The sequence below is a fragment of the Benincasa hispida genome, chromosome 10, assembly GCF_027475165.1.
Source record: "Benincasa hispida cultivar pf3 chromosome 10, pf3_genome.v1.1, whole genome shotgun sequence".
NCBI lineage: Eukaryota > Viridiplantae > Streptophyta > Magnoliopsida > Cucurbitales > Cucurbitaceae > Benincasa > Benincasa hispida.
This window is the reverse complement of record NC_143487.1, coordinates 16,081,494-16,094,543: the sequence shown is the minus strand read 5'-3', so window position 1 is coordinate 16,094,543 and position 13,050 is coordinate 16,081,494. Positions and strand designations below refer to the sequence as shown.

Sequence of the window (13,050 nt, the reverse complement as noted above, 5' to 3'; positions counted from 1 at the left end):
TACTTTATCCATATTATTAGTGTTAGATTTAGTATCCTAAATCTTGTATATCTTGTAGTTTGTATTTTGAAAGAACAAGTTAATTATATAATAAAATAAGAGGTATTTTATTTAACATTCAGACTGCATTAATCCAATCCAATAAACTAAGATCCAAGATTATGTATGCAGTAAATGAATAAGGTTGGGTATCTTATCTTGGTAATACTACAGATATGACTCACTTTGTAATAGTTACATGAGTTAAAAATGTTATAGACAATATAAGTCATACTATTCACGTGGAGACATGTGAGTGTGGGTATCCTGTATAAAGAGTTTATACAAGACTAGACCACAAAATGATTGGTTTGTCTTTATAACACCTTTACTTGAAGAAACTAATATTTCATTAGGATGACCATAGGTGACTTGATCTTAATTCTGAGTGAGTTGTGAACTCATGTTTATGAGGGCAATCCTTTGATCTGTATGGGTGAGAGTGGTCGTGTTAGCCAACTCAACAAGCCTACCACTTTGGGGATTTGTCCAAATAAGGAGCTGGGAACACACATACACAAGAAGAAATTCGCTCCTTCCCGATCATAGGGAAAGTAGATAAATTGCTCCCTTAACAGCTGATTTTGGGTCTTGAACAATGAGGCCTCAGCCTCTCACGAGCTCGAGAGGTGTTGGTTTATAGTAAGAAAAAAAATAATTTGTTCATTAGAATAATCAGTAGTACTTAAGGAGTTAGATGTAACTATAGAAGTAAAATGGTATTTTGACCCAATTGTAGTTATGAGCAATTTGTGAAGGGTCAACTCAATGTTGATTGGTTATATCCATAGGCACATAAATATATCTACAATGCGAAGAGTGCAACTATTGATCTTTAGTGGAGTGGTAGATAGTTAATGAATATTGATTGATTTAATTAAAAGAGTTTAATTAAATTAATCTCATATCATTAGAGCTTCTAATTTGTAGGTCCATAAGGTCCTTGTTAGCCCACTAAGGATAGTAAAAAAGAATGATTTGAATTGTTTAAATTAATTAAAGAAATTTTATATTAAGTATAGTGAATTCTGATAGATATGATCTATAATCCAAATTATATTATAATAGAGATATATTTGAATGAGATTCAAATATTAGATTTATATGAATTGGATTCATAAAGATATATATGCATATAAATATGTGATATTTGTATGTTAATTAATTAATTAACTCTATATTAAATTTGGTTTAGTATATAGTTATTTAATTTGTATGCTAATTAATTAATTAATTAGCTAAAAAGATGAAAGTGAAAAAGCTTGAAGAAGGGATTACCCTCTTTCCCTATAAATATACTACTATAAGCCTTTTTAGAGTAAGGTTTGTTTTTGTGAAAAATAACCTAGCCTCCACCCTTCTTCTCTAATCTCCCTTCTCAAAACGAATTTTTTTCTAAAAATTCTTCCATCAAAAGATCTTGGAGCCCACACTTCCCATCATTTTTTTATTCCAAGAGAAGGACAAAGAAGCCTTAGAGGTGGTGTTCTTGTTCGTTGAGAAGCTCGGAAATGTTCGCGACCTTTGAAGGGAAAAACATGAAGAAGGAAAAGAATCCACAAAGATAAGTCATTTCTTCCCTTCATCTTCATTAGAAGCACGTTTAGGTTCTTTTGTATGTTTATCCTTTGAATATTTTCATGAGTTCACTAATTTTTGTTTCTCACAAAATCATTTTTCAAAATTGTGAGGCGAGCACACACTTCCGCAAGAATCAAATTTCCTTCCATTAGCATGTCCGATCTTTCTCCAATTAAGCCAACAGGTATCTATTCTGCCACACTTAAAAACAAAAGAAGATGTTTCATTTGTTGATGTCTTTTGGGATCGACTATTCATGAAACCATCATTATCTAATTATTCTAGATGCATTTCTTCTTGTGCCATAATTTCATCTATATCGTTGATATTCAAGGGTTTGTCTCTTTGCCAACAATGTATTTTTTCTTTTCGCACTTTTCTGCAAATGCTCCAAAAATTTCTTTTAAGACACCAAAAAGTTGTAAATTGGTTGACCTTAGATCTTGTATATTCATTATATCTTCATGTTTTTTACAGTCATTTTTTTTACATTTTACAAAGTTCATGTTATGATGCTAATCTCCTTGATCTTTATTTGCATCTTTATAAATTATCTAACGATAAAAAGTGTATTTGGAATACATTTTTAAGTGTTTAATTGAAAAAATAAGTCATTTTAAAATAAATTGAAGTGTTTGTCGACAACTCAAAATAGCTTTTTAAGTATATTTTAATCCGTTTTTATCGAAAGTATTTAAATAAAAATGAGTTTCTTGAAAAACACTTTTTATCAAATCAATCCAAACGGGTCTAAAATCTACAAATATTTGGAAGTCCGACTTTCTAGCATTCTTGAGATGAAAAATAAATTATTTGAGAGATCGAGATTTGTTTCTGATATGTTTTCATTAACTATTTGAAAGTTCCATTTTCTATAAAAAAAATTTTATGTGAGGGGTCACAAACCCTAGAAGTCTTAAATTTTATTTAAGATAAAAAAGAATTTAATTCAATATAAAGAAGAAAAAAAAAGGATTTCCTTTAATAAAAGGTTGTCCTATGAAGATTTGAGAAATTTTAATATTTTCTCACATTATTTTAATGGAAAAAAATGTTCCTCAATTCTAAAATGACCTAATTAAAAAAAAAAATTACACTTTTTTTTTTATGGGATCATGACTTCAAATGTTTAAAGAATCAGAGTAAAATAAGATTTTGTTTTAAATGTTTCCTATTAATTAAATGTTATTTTAAAAATTTTATTTCTCATTTCAAGTTATAAAATTTGTCTATCCTTTTTTATATAGATGTGTTGGGATGTTGACACACCGAACTCAATTTTAGTTTTTGCAATCTGTTTTTGTTATTTTTTAAAAAAATCTGTTTAATTTCGATGTCTAATCATTAGTGGTAGTTTTTTTTTTTTTTTTTTTAATTATCTCTCTTTGTGGACATCAACTGTTCCTGCCTCATTGACGACAGTATTCTTTCTCCTTTTTAGAATTTATTCTACTCTTTTTTATTACATATATATTGATGTTTTCTTGCTCTTATTTCCAAAAAAAACCCAAACCATCTCATTTTTTTTTCCTTTTTTTTTTGTTTCATTTTTCACATATTTTTTTCTCTCTCTCTCTTTTTAAAACTACCACACTTGCTTTCTTTTCTCCCCCTTCCCCACCATATAGAAACATTGTTCTGATTTGTTTTATTTATCGAAAAAAATTTAAAGAAATAAAATTTTATTTTAGTTAATTTACATACATATAAAAAAATTGAATCAATTTATAACCAGAAAAAAAAAACATATTATTCCTATGAATTTGGAGAAAGAAAGGAAAGAAAAGACAGAAAAATATAACACTGTTATCAATCAAATCAATAAATAAAAAGTAAACACATTTATGATGGGAAAAAAATTCGCCTTTGCTTACCTGGTTATTGAAAAAATTGTTGAAATCCGGATATTGTATTGTATTATAAATATTATAATAATAGATGTTCATGTTTAATATCTATTGACCATGTATCTTGTTTCATTTTTTAAAGTATTGTCTATGTGTCTCAACATTATACATTATTAGTGTTCATGTAATCCACTCCTACTTGCGAAATTGTCTATAATAATGGCATTTTGTGAGTTTTGGAAGACACACGTCGGGAAATTCCATGAAAATTGGAGAAAGTGAAGAATTTTGATAAATTTCTTATTTTATATTTTGCTAATTTATTTTATTTTGTTTCTTTTATTATTATATTATATTAATTTTAATATTATATTTTATTGGTATATGTGTTCTCGTTGTGTTCCTCGAGTTCACAACACGTTATCAGCACGAGTTCCTATTCTTTTTTCCCCTAAATATAGGTCCTAAAAATATGTCAATTTTTTTCCTCTTTGTTATAATTAATAAATTTAATGTTATTTTGCATATTTAATATCTATTAAATTTCTAATATAAATATAATATTTTATGATAGTTCTGCTATGACAAATCTCACAAAACTAGAATTTTTTGCCCTTGATGTTAATAACAATAATTATTTGTCATGGGTGTTTGATTCGAAATCCACTTGAATGCTATGAATCTTGAAGAGACTATTAAAGAAGGAAATACGACATCAAGTCAAGACAAAATAAAATGTGATGCCCCAAAGTTTTAAAAAAGAAAAAAAAAATAGTTGGTTAATTTGGGAAAAGGAAGATGAAAGTAGGGTTATAAAAATTGGGGCCTCAGGCAACGTGCAAAGAAAAAAAAAGATTTCTTTTTCTTTTTTCTTCTTCTTCCTCCTCCTCTAGCCGCATGCCCGCTTCCCCCTCCCCCCCCTTCTTTTCTAGTTACCGATCGAGCCTTCTTCTCTGTGCCGTCGCTCGTCATCAACTAAGTCCCTTCGCCGATCTTCGTTTCCATCGTCGACCGCGAGCCACCGAGCTTTCTTCACAAATCCGTCGTCAGCCGCGCGAGTTCGCCGATTATGCTTCTTCTTCGCGAGCTTGTCCGTCCCCCAACACAAACGAAGCCGCCGAACGCTGAAGCAGCGAGTCGCGTCGTTTCCAGCCGTGTTGTCTTCTCCGTCCGCCTGTCACTGGTTTGGGTCGTCGTGGATCGCGGTGGTTCTGACCGTTCTACTGTTCAGGGTAAGTTTCGGTTCCCTTTTGGTAGCCCACTGTCTTTTGGGATTCTTGGGCCTAATTTGTGATTGGTTTCAGGAACATGTGGTGGTGAAGGAAGTTCTCGAGCGGTGTAAGGTCTCATTTTGGGACAGTTCGTTAGCCTGAGGTAAGTGGTTTACTGCTGGTGGCCATAAGATTTTGATAAGCCTGCTGAGGAATTTTTATGCCATATGTGAAAATGTGATGAAATCTGTTATGGGTATTTGTGCTGAAATTGAAGTATTCATACTGTGATGAAGTTGGACGTAAGGGTTAAGGGATACTATGATAAAGTGCATAAGTAAACTGGGGATAGTGGGCTAATGTTGATATATGAATGGACTGTATTAAGGCTTGATGTATGAGTAGACTGTGAACATTGTAAATATGGGTAACGGTGTTAAAGTTTGATACTGAGTCATGACCTTGATTGCATGCTTATGTCTGAGATTGTACTGTATGCTTATGTCCATATGAGATTTTAGTAGTTGTTAGTGTACCATTGGGCCATGCACATCGCATGTGTGAGCCTTCGAGCCCACATCTTATGCTTATGTACGGTGTCCTTTTTGCGATCACCACTTGTATTTATGCCTGTGACCTTTGTATCACTACTTATGAAAACGTGCCTTCGGGTTCGCCCCTTATGCCTATGTTTATGATGCCCTTGTCCATTTTAGGTCCATAGATTACTAAGTGGGCCCAATAGTGCACTGCTTATTGAGTATATTTTTATACTCACCCTTTTCTTTCCCTATTTTTCAGGTAAGAGTAATGACAGACTGGTGCATGACAAGAGAGATCTGTGACCTGGCCATTAAGACGATTCACTGCTTCCACATATAGTATCATATTTTGAAATCTGGTTTAGGAGTTAGGCGTCTTGCACTTTTATGCAAAATATATCAATTTTATTATTTGACTATTTAATTTCATTCATTTGTTTTTAGTAGGGTTTAGGGGTACCCCGAATAGTAAATTATTTTACTTTAGTTTATTTATTATTGTTTAATTATCGTTTGAGCATTATTAAGTAAAATTTTGGCTCTTGTATTTGATGGTTTAAAAGAAATTGTACGATTAAGCTTATGCATGCATGAAGTAGCGTCCTAGAATGTAGTAGGAAACTAGGGTCGTTATAGTTGGTATCAGAGCCTAAGTTTTAGGTTCTATAGACGGACTTATATCATGAGTCTAATCTGTTCCTTATGGCCACAAATGGATCTTTCATCATTGCTAGATATGTTGTTTTAAAACCTTTAGGGAAATATATATATATATATACATGAAATCCTACTTGTGTGTTGTCGTTTGATGGTTTACCCTGCTAGTGTGTATTAAAGTGATGTGTGTGGTCACCAGGTATGGACCATGAACTAGAGGAAGGGGCAACCGAGGCAGGAAAGTAGTTGGGGAGCGGGACCCCAACCTACAAGAACCTGAGGTGCAGAGCCAAGAGGTACAGGACCCGCCACCTCGTGACCCCTCTGGGTCAACCTGGCATAGGGTTAGACCAAGAAGCGAGCCTCGAACTTCGACTGTGCCCCCATCATGACCGTCGTCCTCAGAAATTTCAGTAGAATATATAACTATGGCTGCAGCTATTGGGAACGTCATCACACAGGTTGTGGTGGGACAGCTAAGGGGCATGGTGGCTGAGCAGATCGCCTAGCACGTACAGTCACAACAGGTGCCATCCTCGTCAGTCCTGTTACCACCAGTTTAGAATCGGGATAGGGCCATGAGTTGGACCGTAGCAGGCCCTTCGTTGGAAGCTAGATACCTGCGAGATTTCAAGAAGTCTGATCCTCTAATGTTTAATGGATCCCAAAAAGACCACACAAATGCAGAATTGTGGTTGTCCACTGTTGAGGGGATCTTCCAGTACATGAGGTGTCCAGAGGAGCAGAAGCTGTAGTGTGTCGCTTTCGTTCTCATCGACAATGCAATGCGCTAGTGGCGCTCGACTGAGAAAATGATAAAAGCCGGTGGAGGCCAAGCCACATGGGATCAGTTCAAAGAGCAATTTTATGAGAAGTACTTCTCTTCTCATGTGAGGTACAACAAGCAGACTGAGTTCATGAACCTTAAGCAAGGGACCATGACAATGAAAAAGTATGAACAGAAGTTTGACAAATTATCTTGTTTTGCCCTTAACCTGGTGTCTACCGAAGCAAAGAGGGTTGAAAGGTTTGTGCAAGGACTCCGAGACGGGGTGTGAGGCATTGTGCAAGCCCTGGAGCCTCCCACCTACACCGCAGCCTTCCGAGCGGTAGCATGCCTGGGTTGTTCTTTAATGATAGAGTTTCTGAAGTCCCTGATGGAGGAAACGGCCCCTGACCAGAAGATGAAGGTTGAACAGAAAGCTCCGGAACCTCCGCAGAAGGTCCAGAGTACAAGCAAGTCAGTAAGGCATGCCCAACGACAGGCTACGACGTCAGGAGAAGTTTGGAGGGAAAGGCCGGTATGCAAGTCATGTGGGAAGCGTCATCGGGGACGCTGTTTGATTGGCACAGAGACATGATTCAGATGTAAACAGATAGGGCATACGGCAGACCAATGCCCTAGTAGTGGTTTCGAAAGCTAGAATGCTAGCGGCGCAAAGTAGACAGAAAAATTACGCGGATGTTAGGCATAAAGATCTGGAGTTCAAAGCAGGTGACAAGGTGTTCTTGAAAGTGGCGCCGATGAAGGGTGTCCTGAGATTCGGAAAGAAGGGTAAGCTAAGTCCGCGTTTTGTAGGACCATTCGAGATCTTGGACCAGGTCGGCTCTGTGGCTTACCGGTTGGCCTTGTCATCGTCTCTTTCTGTTGTCCATAATGTATTTCATGTCTCTATGCTGAGGAAGTATTTAACGGACCCGTCTCATGTGGTGGACTTTGAGCCCTTGCAACTGAATGAAAACTTGAGTTACGAGGAGAAGCCCGTGCAAATTGTGGCCAGAGAGGTGAAAGTTTTGCGCAGCAAGGAGGTGCCACTGGTGAAGGTTCTAAGCAGAATCATCAGTTTGAGGAAGCAACTTAGGAACGAGAGTACGAGATGAGGGCACTACATCTAGAACTCTTCCAGGATTAGAACTTTCGAGGACGAAAGTTTATTGGGAGGGGGGCGTGCGGCTGGAGAAGGAAGAAGAAAAAAGAAAAAGAAATCTTTTTTTTCTTTGCACGCAGCCCGAGGCCCTAATTTTTATAACCTACTTCCATCTTCCTTTTCCCAAATTAACCAACTATTTTTTTTTTACCTTCGAGTTCGCATCAAGGTAGTTCAAATCGACAGCAGCAGCAGGGTCGGGTCTATGCCACCAGTCATCGGGAAGCTGAGCACTCGGGAACAGTAGTGATAGGTATGCTCCCAATCTTAGGACACTATGCCTTGACATTGTTTGACTCTGACTCGTCCCACTCTTTCATTTCTTCGTCGTTCGTAAAGCATGCTATGTTAGTTTTGGAACCTTTGGGCTATGTTTTGTCAGTATCTACACCGTTAGGAGAAATTATGGTAGCAAATAAAAAGATAAAAGCATGTTAGTTAGAAATAGCAAACCGCACCCTTAATGTGACTCTGATAGTATTAGACATGCGTGATTTCGATGTAATTCTGAGCATGGATTGGTTGGCTACCAACCATGCTAGTATAGACTGTTCTCGTTAAGAAGGTGAATTTTAACCCTTCTCCTCCCCCTTAGAGAAGCCAGCTTTAAGTTCAAAGGGGCCAGGACAATAGTTTTGCCCAAGGTGATTTCGGTGGTTAAGGCCAAGAGATTGATTAACCAAGGTGTCTAGAGTATCTTGGCTAACGTAGTTGACACAAGGGAAACCGAGGTTGCACTAACCTCTGAACCAGTTGTGGGGGATTATCCCGATGTGTTTCCAGAGAACTTCCGGGATTGCCTCCGCCAAGGGAGATTGATTTTACGATTGAACTAGAGCCAGACACTATTCCTATATCCAAAGCTCCATACAGAATGGCTCCGGCATAATTGAAAAAATTGAAGGTTCAATTGCAGGAACTGCTTGATAAAGGATTCATTCGACCTAGTGTTTCTTCATGGGGTGCACCAGTGTTGTTTGTGAAGAAAAAGGATGGGTCGTTACGTTTATGCATAGACTACAGGAAGTTGAATAAGGTGATCATTAAGAATAAGTACCTGCTTCCTCGAATCGATGACCTGTCTGACCAGCTACAGGGTGCTACCTTATTTTCCAAAATTGACCTACGGTCAGGTTACCATCAGCTGAGGATCAGGGACAGTGATATTCTGAAGACTACATTCTAATCCAAATATGGGCATTACGAGTTCATTGTAATGTCTTTTGGTCTGACTAGTGCTTCAGCGATATTCATGGATTTGATGAACCAGGTGTTCAAGGACTTTCTAGACGCCTTTGTAATCGTTTTTATTGATGAAATTTTTGTATACTTCAAGACAGAGGCAGAACATGAGGAACATCTTAGGAAAGTCCTAGGAACACTGAAGGAAAAAAAAACTGTATGCAAAATTTTCTAAGTGCGAGTTTTGGCTATGGAAGGTGTCCTTCCTTGGGCACGTGGTGTCGAAGGACGGGGTTTCCGTGGATCCAGCTAAGATTGAGGCCGTTACCAATTGGCTCTGCCCTACAACGGTCAGTGAGGTACGTAGTTTCCTGGGATTGGCTAGATACTATCGTAGATTTGTAGAGAATTTCTCCAACATGGCCACGCCATTGACCCAGCTAACCAGGAAGGGAGCTTCGTTTATTTAGAGCAAAGCTTGTGAGGACAGTTTTCGGGACCTCAAGCAGAGGTTGGTTTCAGCCCCGGTTCTCACCGTACCAGACGGTTCCGGGAAGTTCGTGATCTACAGTGATGCTTCTAAGAAGCCGAGTTGTGTGCTTATGCAACATGGTAGGGTGGTCGCCTATGCCTCCCGCCAGTTGAAGAACCATGAGTGCAACTATCCTACCCACGACTTGGAATTGGCAGCGGCAGTGTTTGTCCTGAAGATCTGGAGATACTACTTGTATGGGGAAAAGATCCAAGTGTTCACCGACCACAAGAGTCTAAAATACTTCTTCACCTAGAAAGAGTTAAACATGAGGTAGCGCAGGTGGCTCGAGTTAGTAAAGGATTATGACTGCGAGATCCTCTGCCACCCAGGTAAGGCGAATGTGGTAGCTGATGCCCTCAGTCGAAAGGTAACTTATTCGGCCGCCTTGATCACTAAGCAGATTCAGTTGTGTAAGGATCTGGAACGAGCAGAGATTGCAGTGGCAGTGGGGGAAGTCACTTCACAAGTAGCCCAGGTGATAGTACAACCCACCTTGAGGTAGTGGATTATTGATGCACAGCAGGATGATCCCAACCTGGTTTAGAAGTGTAGTCAGGTAGGGTCAGGTTAGGCAAGTGAATTTTCAGTGTCAGTGGACAAGGGTCTTTTGTATCAGGGACGGTTGTGCATCCCAGCAGATGGTGGCTTGAAAGGAGAACTGTTGGTAGAAGCTCATAACTCTCCATTCTCAATGCACCCAGGTAGTACCAAAATGTACCAAGATGTGAAACGGTATTACTGGTGGCCCAATATGAAAATGGAAATAGCTGAATATGTCAATGGATGTTTAGTCTGTCAGCAAGTGAAGATCCCGAGGCAGAAGATAGCAGGTTTGCTACAACCATTGGATGTGCCATAATGGAAATGGGAGAGCGTGGCTATGGATTTTATTACGGGGTTGCCCAAGACAGCAAAAGGTTTCTTGGTGATTTGGGTCGTGATAGACAGACTCACCAAGGTGGCACATTTTATTTCAGGAAATTCCACGTACACGGTGAGTAAGCAGGCTCAGTTATACATGAAAGAGATAGTAAGGTTGCATGGTGTGCCAGTGTCAATTGTGTCTGATAGGGACCCTCATTTCACCTCCAGTTTTTGGAAGAGCCTCCAGGCAGCTTTAAGGTCGTGGTTGAACTTCAGTACAGCGTTTCACCCCCAAACTGATGGGCAAACAGAACGTTTAAATCAAACATTGGAGAACATGTTGCGCACTTGTGCATTGGAATTCTCAAGGAGTTGGGATCCCACTTACATTTGGCAGAGTTTGCTTATAATAATAGCTATCAGGCTACCATTGGCATGTCGCCGTTTGAGGCTCTTTATGGCAGAGGTTATAGGTCTTCTGTTTGCTAGGGTGAGATTGGGGAGAGGAAACTGGTGGGGACTGAGTTAGTGAAGTTGACGAATGAAGCCATGCAAAAGATCGAGGCTAGAATGCTAGCAGCGCAAAGTAGACAGAAAAGTTAGAGTTTGAAGCAGATGACAAGGTGTTCCTGAAAGTGGCACCGATGAAGGGTGTCTTGAGATTCGGGAAGAAGGGTAAGCTAAGTCCGCGTTTTATAGGTCCATTCGAAATCTTGGAACGGGTCGGCTCTGTGGTTTACTGGTTGGCCTTGCCACCATCTCTCTCCGTGGTCCATAATGTATTTCATGTCTCCATGCTGACGAAATATTTAACGGACCCGTCTCATGTGGTGGACTTTGAGCCCTTGCAACTGAATGAAAACTTGAGTTACGAGGAGAAGCCCGCGCAAATTGTGGCCAGGGAGGTGAAAGTTTTGCACAACAAAGAGATGCCACTAGTGAAGGTTCTGTGGCAGAATCATCAGTTTGAGGAAGCAACTTGGGAGAGAGATGACGAGATGAGGGCACTGCATCCAGAGCTCTTCCAAGATTAGAACTTTCGAGGACAAAAGTTTATTAAAGGGGGGCGAAGAGTGTGACGCCCCAAAGTTTTAAAAAAGAAAAAAAAAACAGTTGGTTTCTTTGGAAAAAGGAAGATGGAAGTAGGCTTGTAAAAATTGGGGCCTCGGGCTGCGTGCAAAGAAAAAAAAGATTTCTTTTTCTTTTTTCTTCTTCTTCTTCCTCCTTCAGTCGCACACCCTCCCCTTTTTTTTTCCAATCGCCGATCGAGCCTTCTTCTCCACGCTGCCGCTCATCGTCAGCCAAGTCTCTTCACCGATCGTCGTTTCCGTCGTCGACCGCGCGTTGTCGAGCTTTCTTCACAGATCCGTTGTCAGTCGCGCGAGTTCGCCGATTGTACTTCTTCTTTGTGAGCCTGTCTGTCGACCCGATGTAGACGAAGCCGCCGAACATAGAAGCCGCGAGCCGCGTCGTTTCCAGTCGTGTCGTCTTCTTCGTCCGCCTATCACTGGTTTGGGTCGCTGTGGATCATGGTGGTTCCGACCGTTCTACTATTCGGGGTAAGTTTCAGTTCCCTTTTGGAAGTCCACTGTCTTTTGGGATTCTTTAGCCTAATTTGTGATTGGTTTCAGGAACATGTGGTGGTGAAAGAAGTTTTCGAGCAGAGTAGGGTCTCGTTTTGGGATAATTCATTAGCCTGAGATAAGTGGTTTACTGCTGGTTGCTATAAGATTTTGATAAGCGTGCTGAGGAATTTTTATGCCATATGTGAAACTGTGATGAAATCTATTATGGGTATTTGTGCTGAATTTAAACTATTCATACTGTGATGAAGTTGGACGTAAAGGTTAAGGGATACTGTGATAAGGTACATGAGTAAACTGGGGATAGTGAGCTAATGTTGATATATGAATAAACTGTGTTAAGGCTTGATGTATGAGTAGACTGTGAAACAGTTGAAGTATGGGTAACGGTGTTAAAGTTTGATGTTGAGTCATGGCCTTGATTGCATGCTTATGTCTAAGATTGTACTGAATGTTTGTATGTTTATGTCCATATGAGATTTTAGTGGTTGTTAGTGTACCATTGGGCCATGCACATCGCATGTGTGAGCATTTGAGCCCACATCCTATGCTTATGTATGGTGTCCTTTTTAGGATCACCACTTGTATTTATGCCTGTGACCTTTGTGTCATTACTTATGAAAGCATGCCTTCGGGTTCGCCCCTTATGTCTATGCCTATCCTATATTTATGATGCCCTTGTGCATTTTGGGTCCAATGGATAGACTAATAAATCACTGAGTGGGCCCAATAGTGGGCTGCTTACTAAGTATATTTTTATACTCACCCTTTTCTTTCCTATTTTTCAGGTAGACTGGTGCATGACAAGAGAGATCTGTGACCAGGCCATTAGGACGATTCACTGCTTCCGCATATAGTATCATGGTTTGAAATCTGGTTTAGGAGTTAGGCGTCTTGCATTTTTATGCAAAATATATCAATTTTATTATTTGACTATTTAATTTCATTCATTTGTTTTTAGTAAAGTTTAGGGGTACCCCGAATAGTAAATTATTTTATTTTATTTTGCTTTAGTTTATTTATTATTGTTTAATTATGTTTTCATATCTTTGCTCGTTTGAGCATTATTAAATAAAATTTT

The 13,050-nt window shown here is 38.9% G+C and overlaps 1 protein-coding gene across 5 annotated transcripts; it reads left to right on the top strand.

Annotated features, from left to right (window-relative positions):
• Positions 1 to 1,382: 1,382 nt before the first annotated feature.
• On the top strand, positions 1,383 to 13,046 carry LOC120089471 (uncharacterized). 5 transcript variants are annotated; one of them, XR_016523735.1, is made up of 4 exons: positions 1,383 to 4,699; positions 4,772 to 4,841; positions 6,077 to 8,058; positions 12,758 to 13,046. XR_016523735.1 is itself a non-coding variant. In XM_090305721.1 (4 exons), exons 1-3 carry the CDS (start codon positions 1,774 to 1,776, stop codon positions 4,807 to 4,809), a joined length of 321 nt encoding a protein of 106 aa, XP_090161847.1. In that variant the 5' UTR covers positions 1,383 to 1,773; the 3' UTR covers positions 4,810 to 4,841; positions 12,758 to 12,970. The 5 variants fall into 5 exon arrangements, 3 of the variants coding, with proteins under 3 accessions (XP_090161847.1, XP_090161846.1, XP_090161845.1); XR_016523734.1 differs by lacking the exon at positions 12,758 to 13,046 and adding an exon at positions 12,018 to 12,751 and having other exon boundaries at positions 6,077 to 11,945; XM_090305721.1 differs by lacking the exon at positions 6,077 to 8,058 and having other exon boundaries at positions 1,383 to 1,804; positions 4,448 to 4,699; positions 12,758 to 12,970.
• The last annotated feature ends 4 nt before the right edge of the window (positions 13,047 to 13,050 follow it).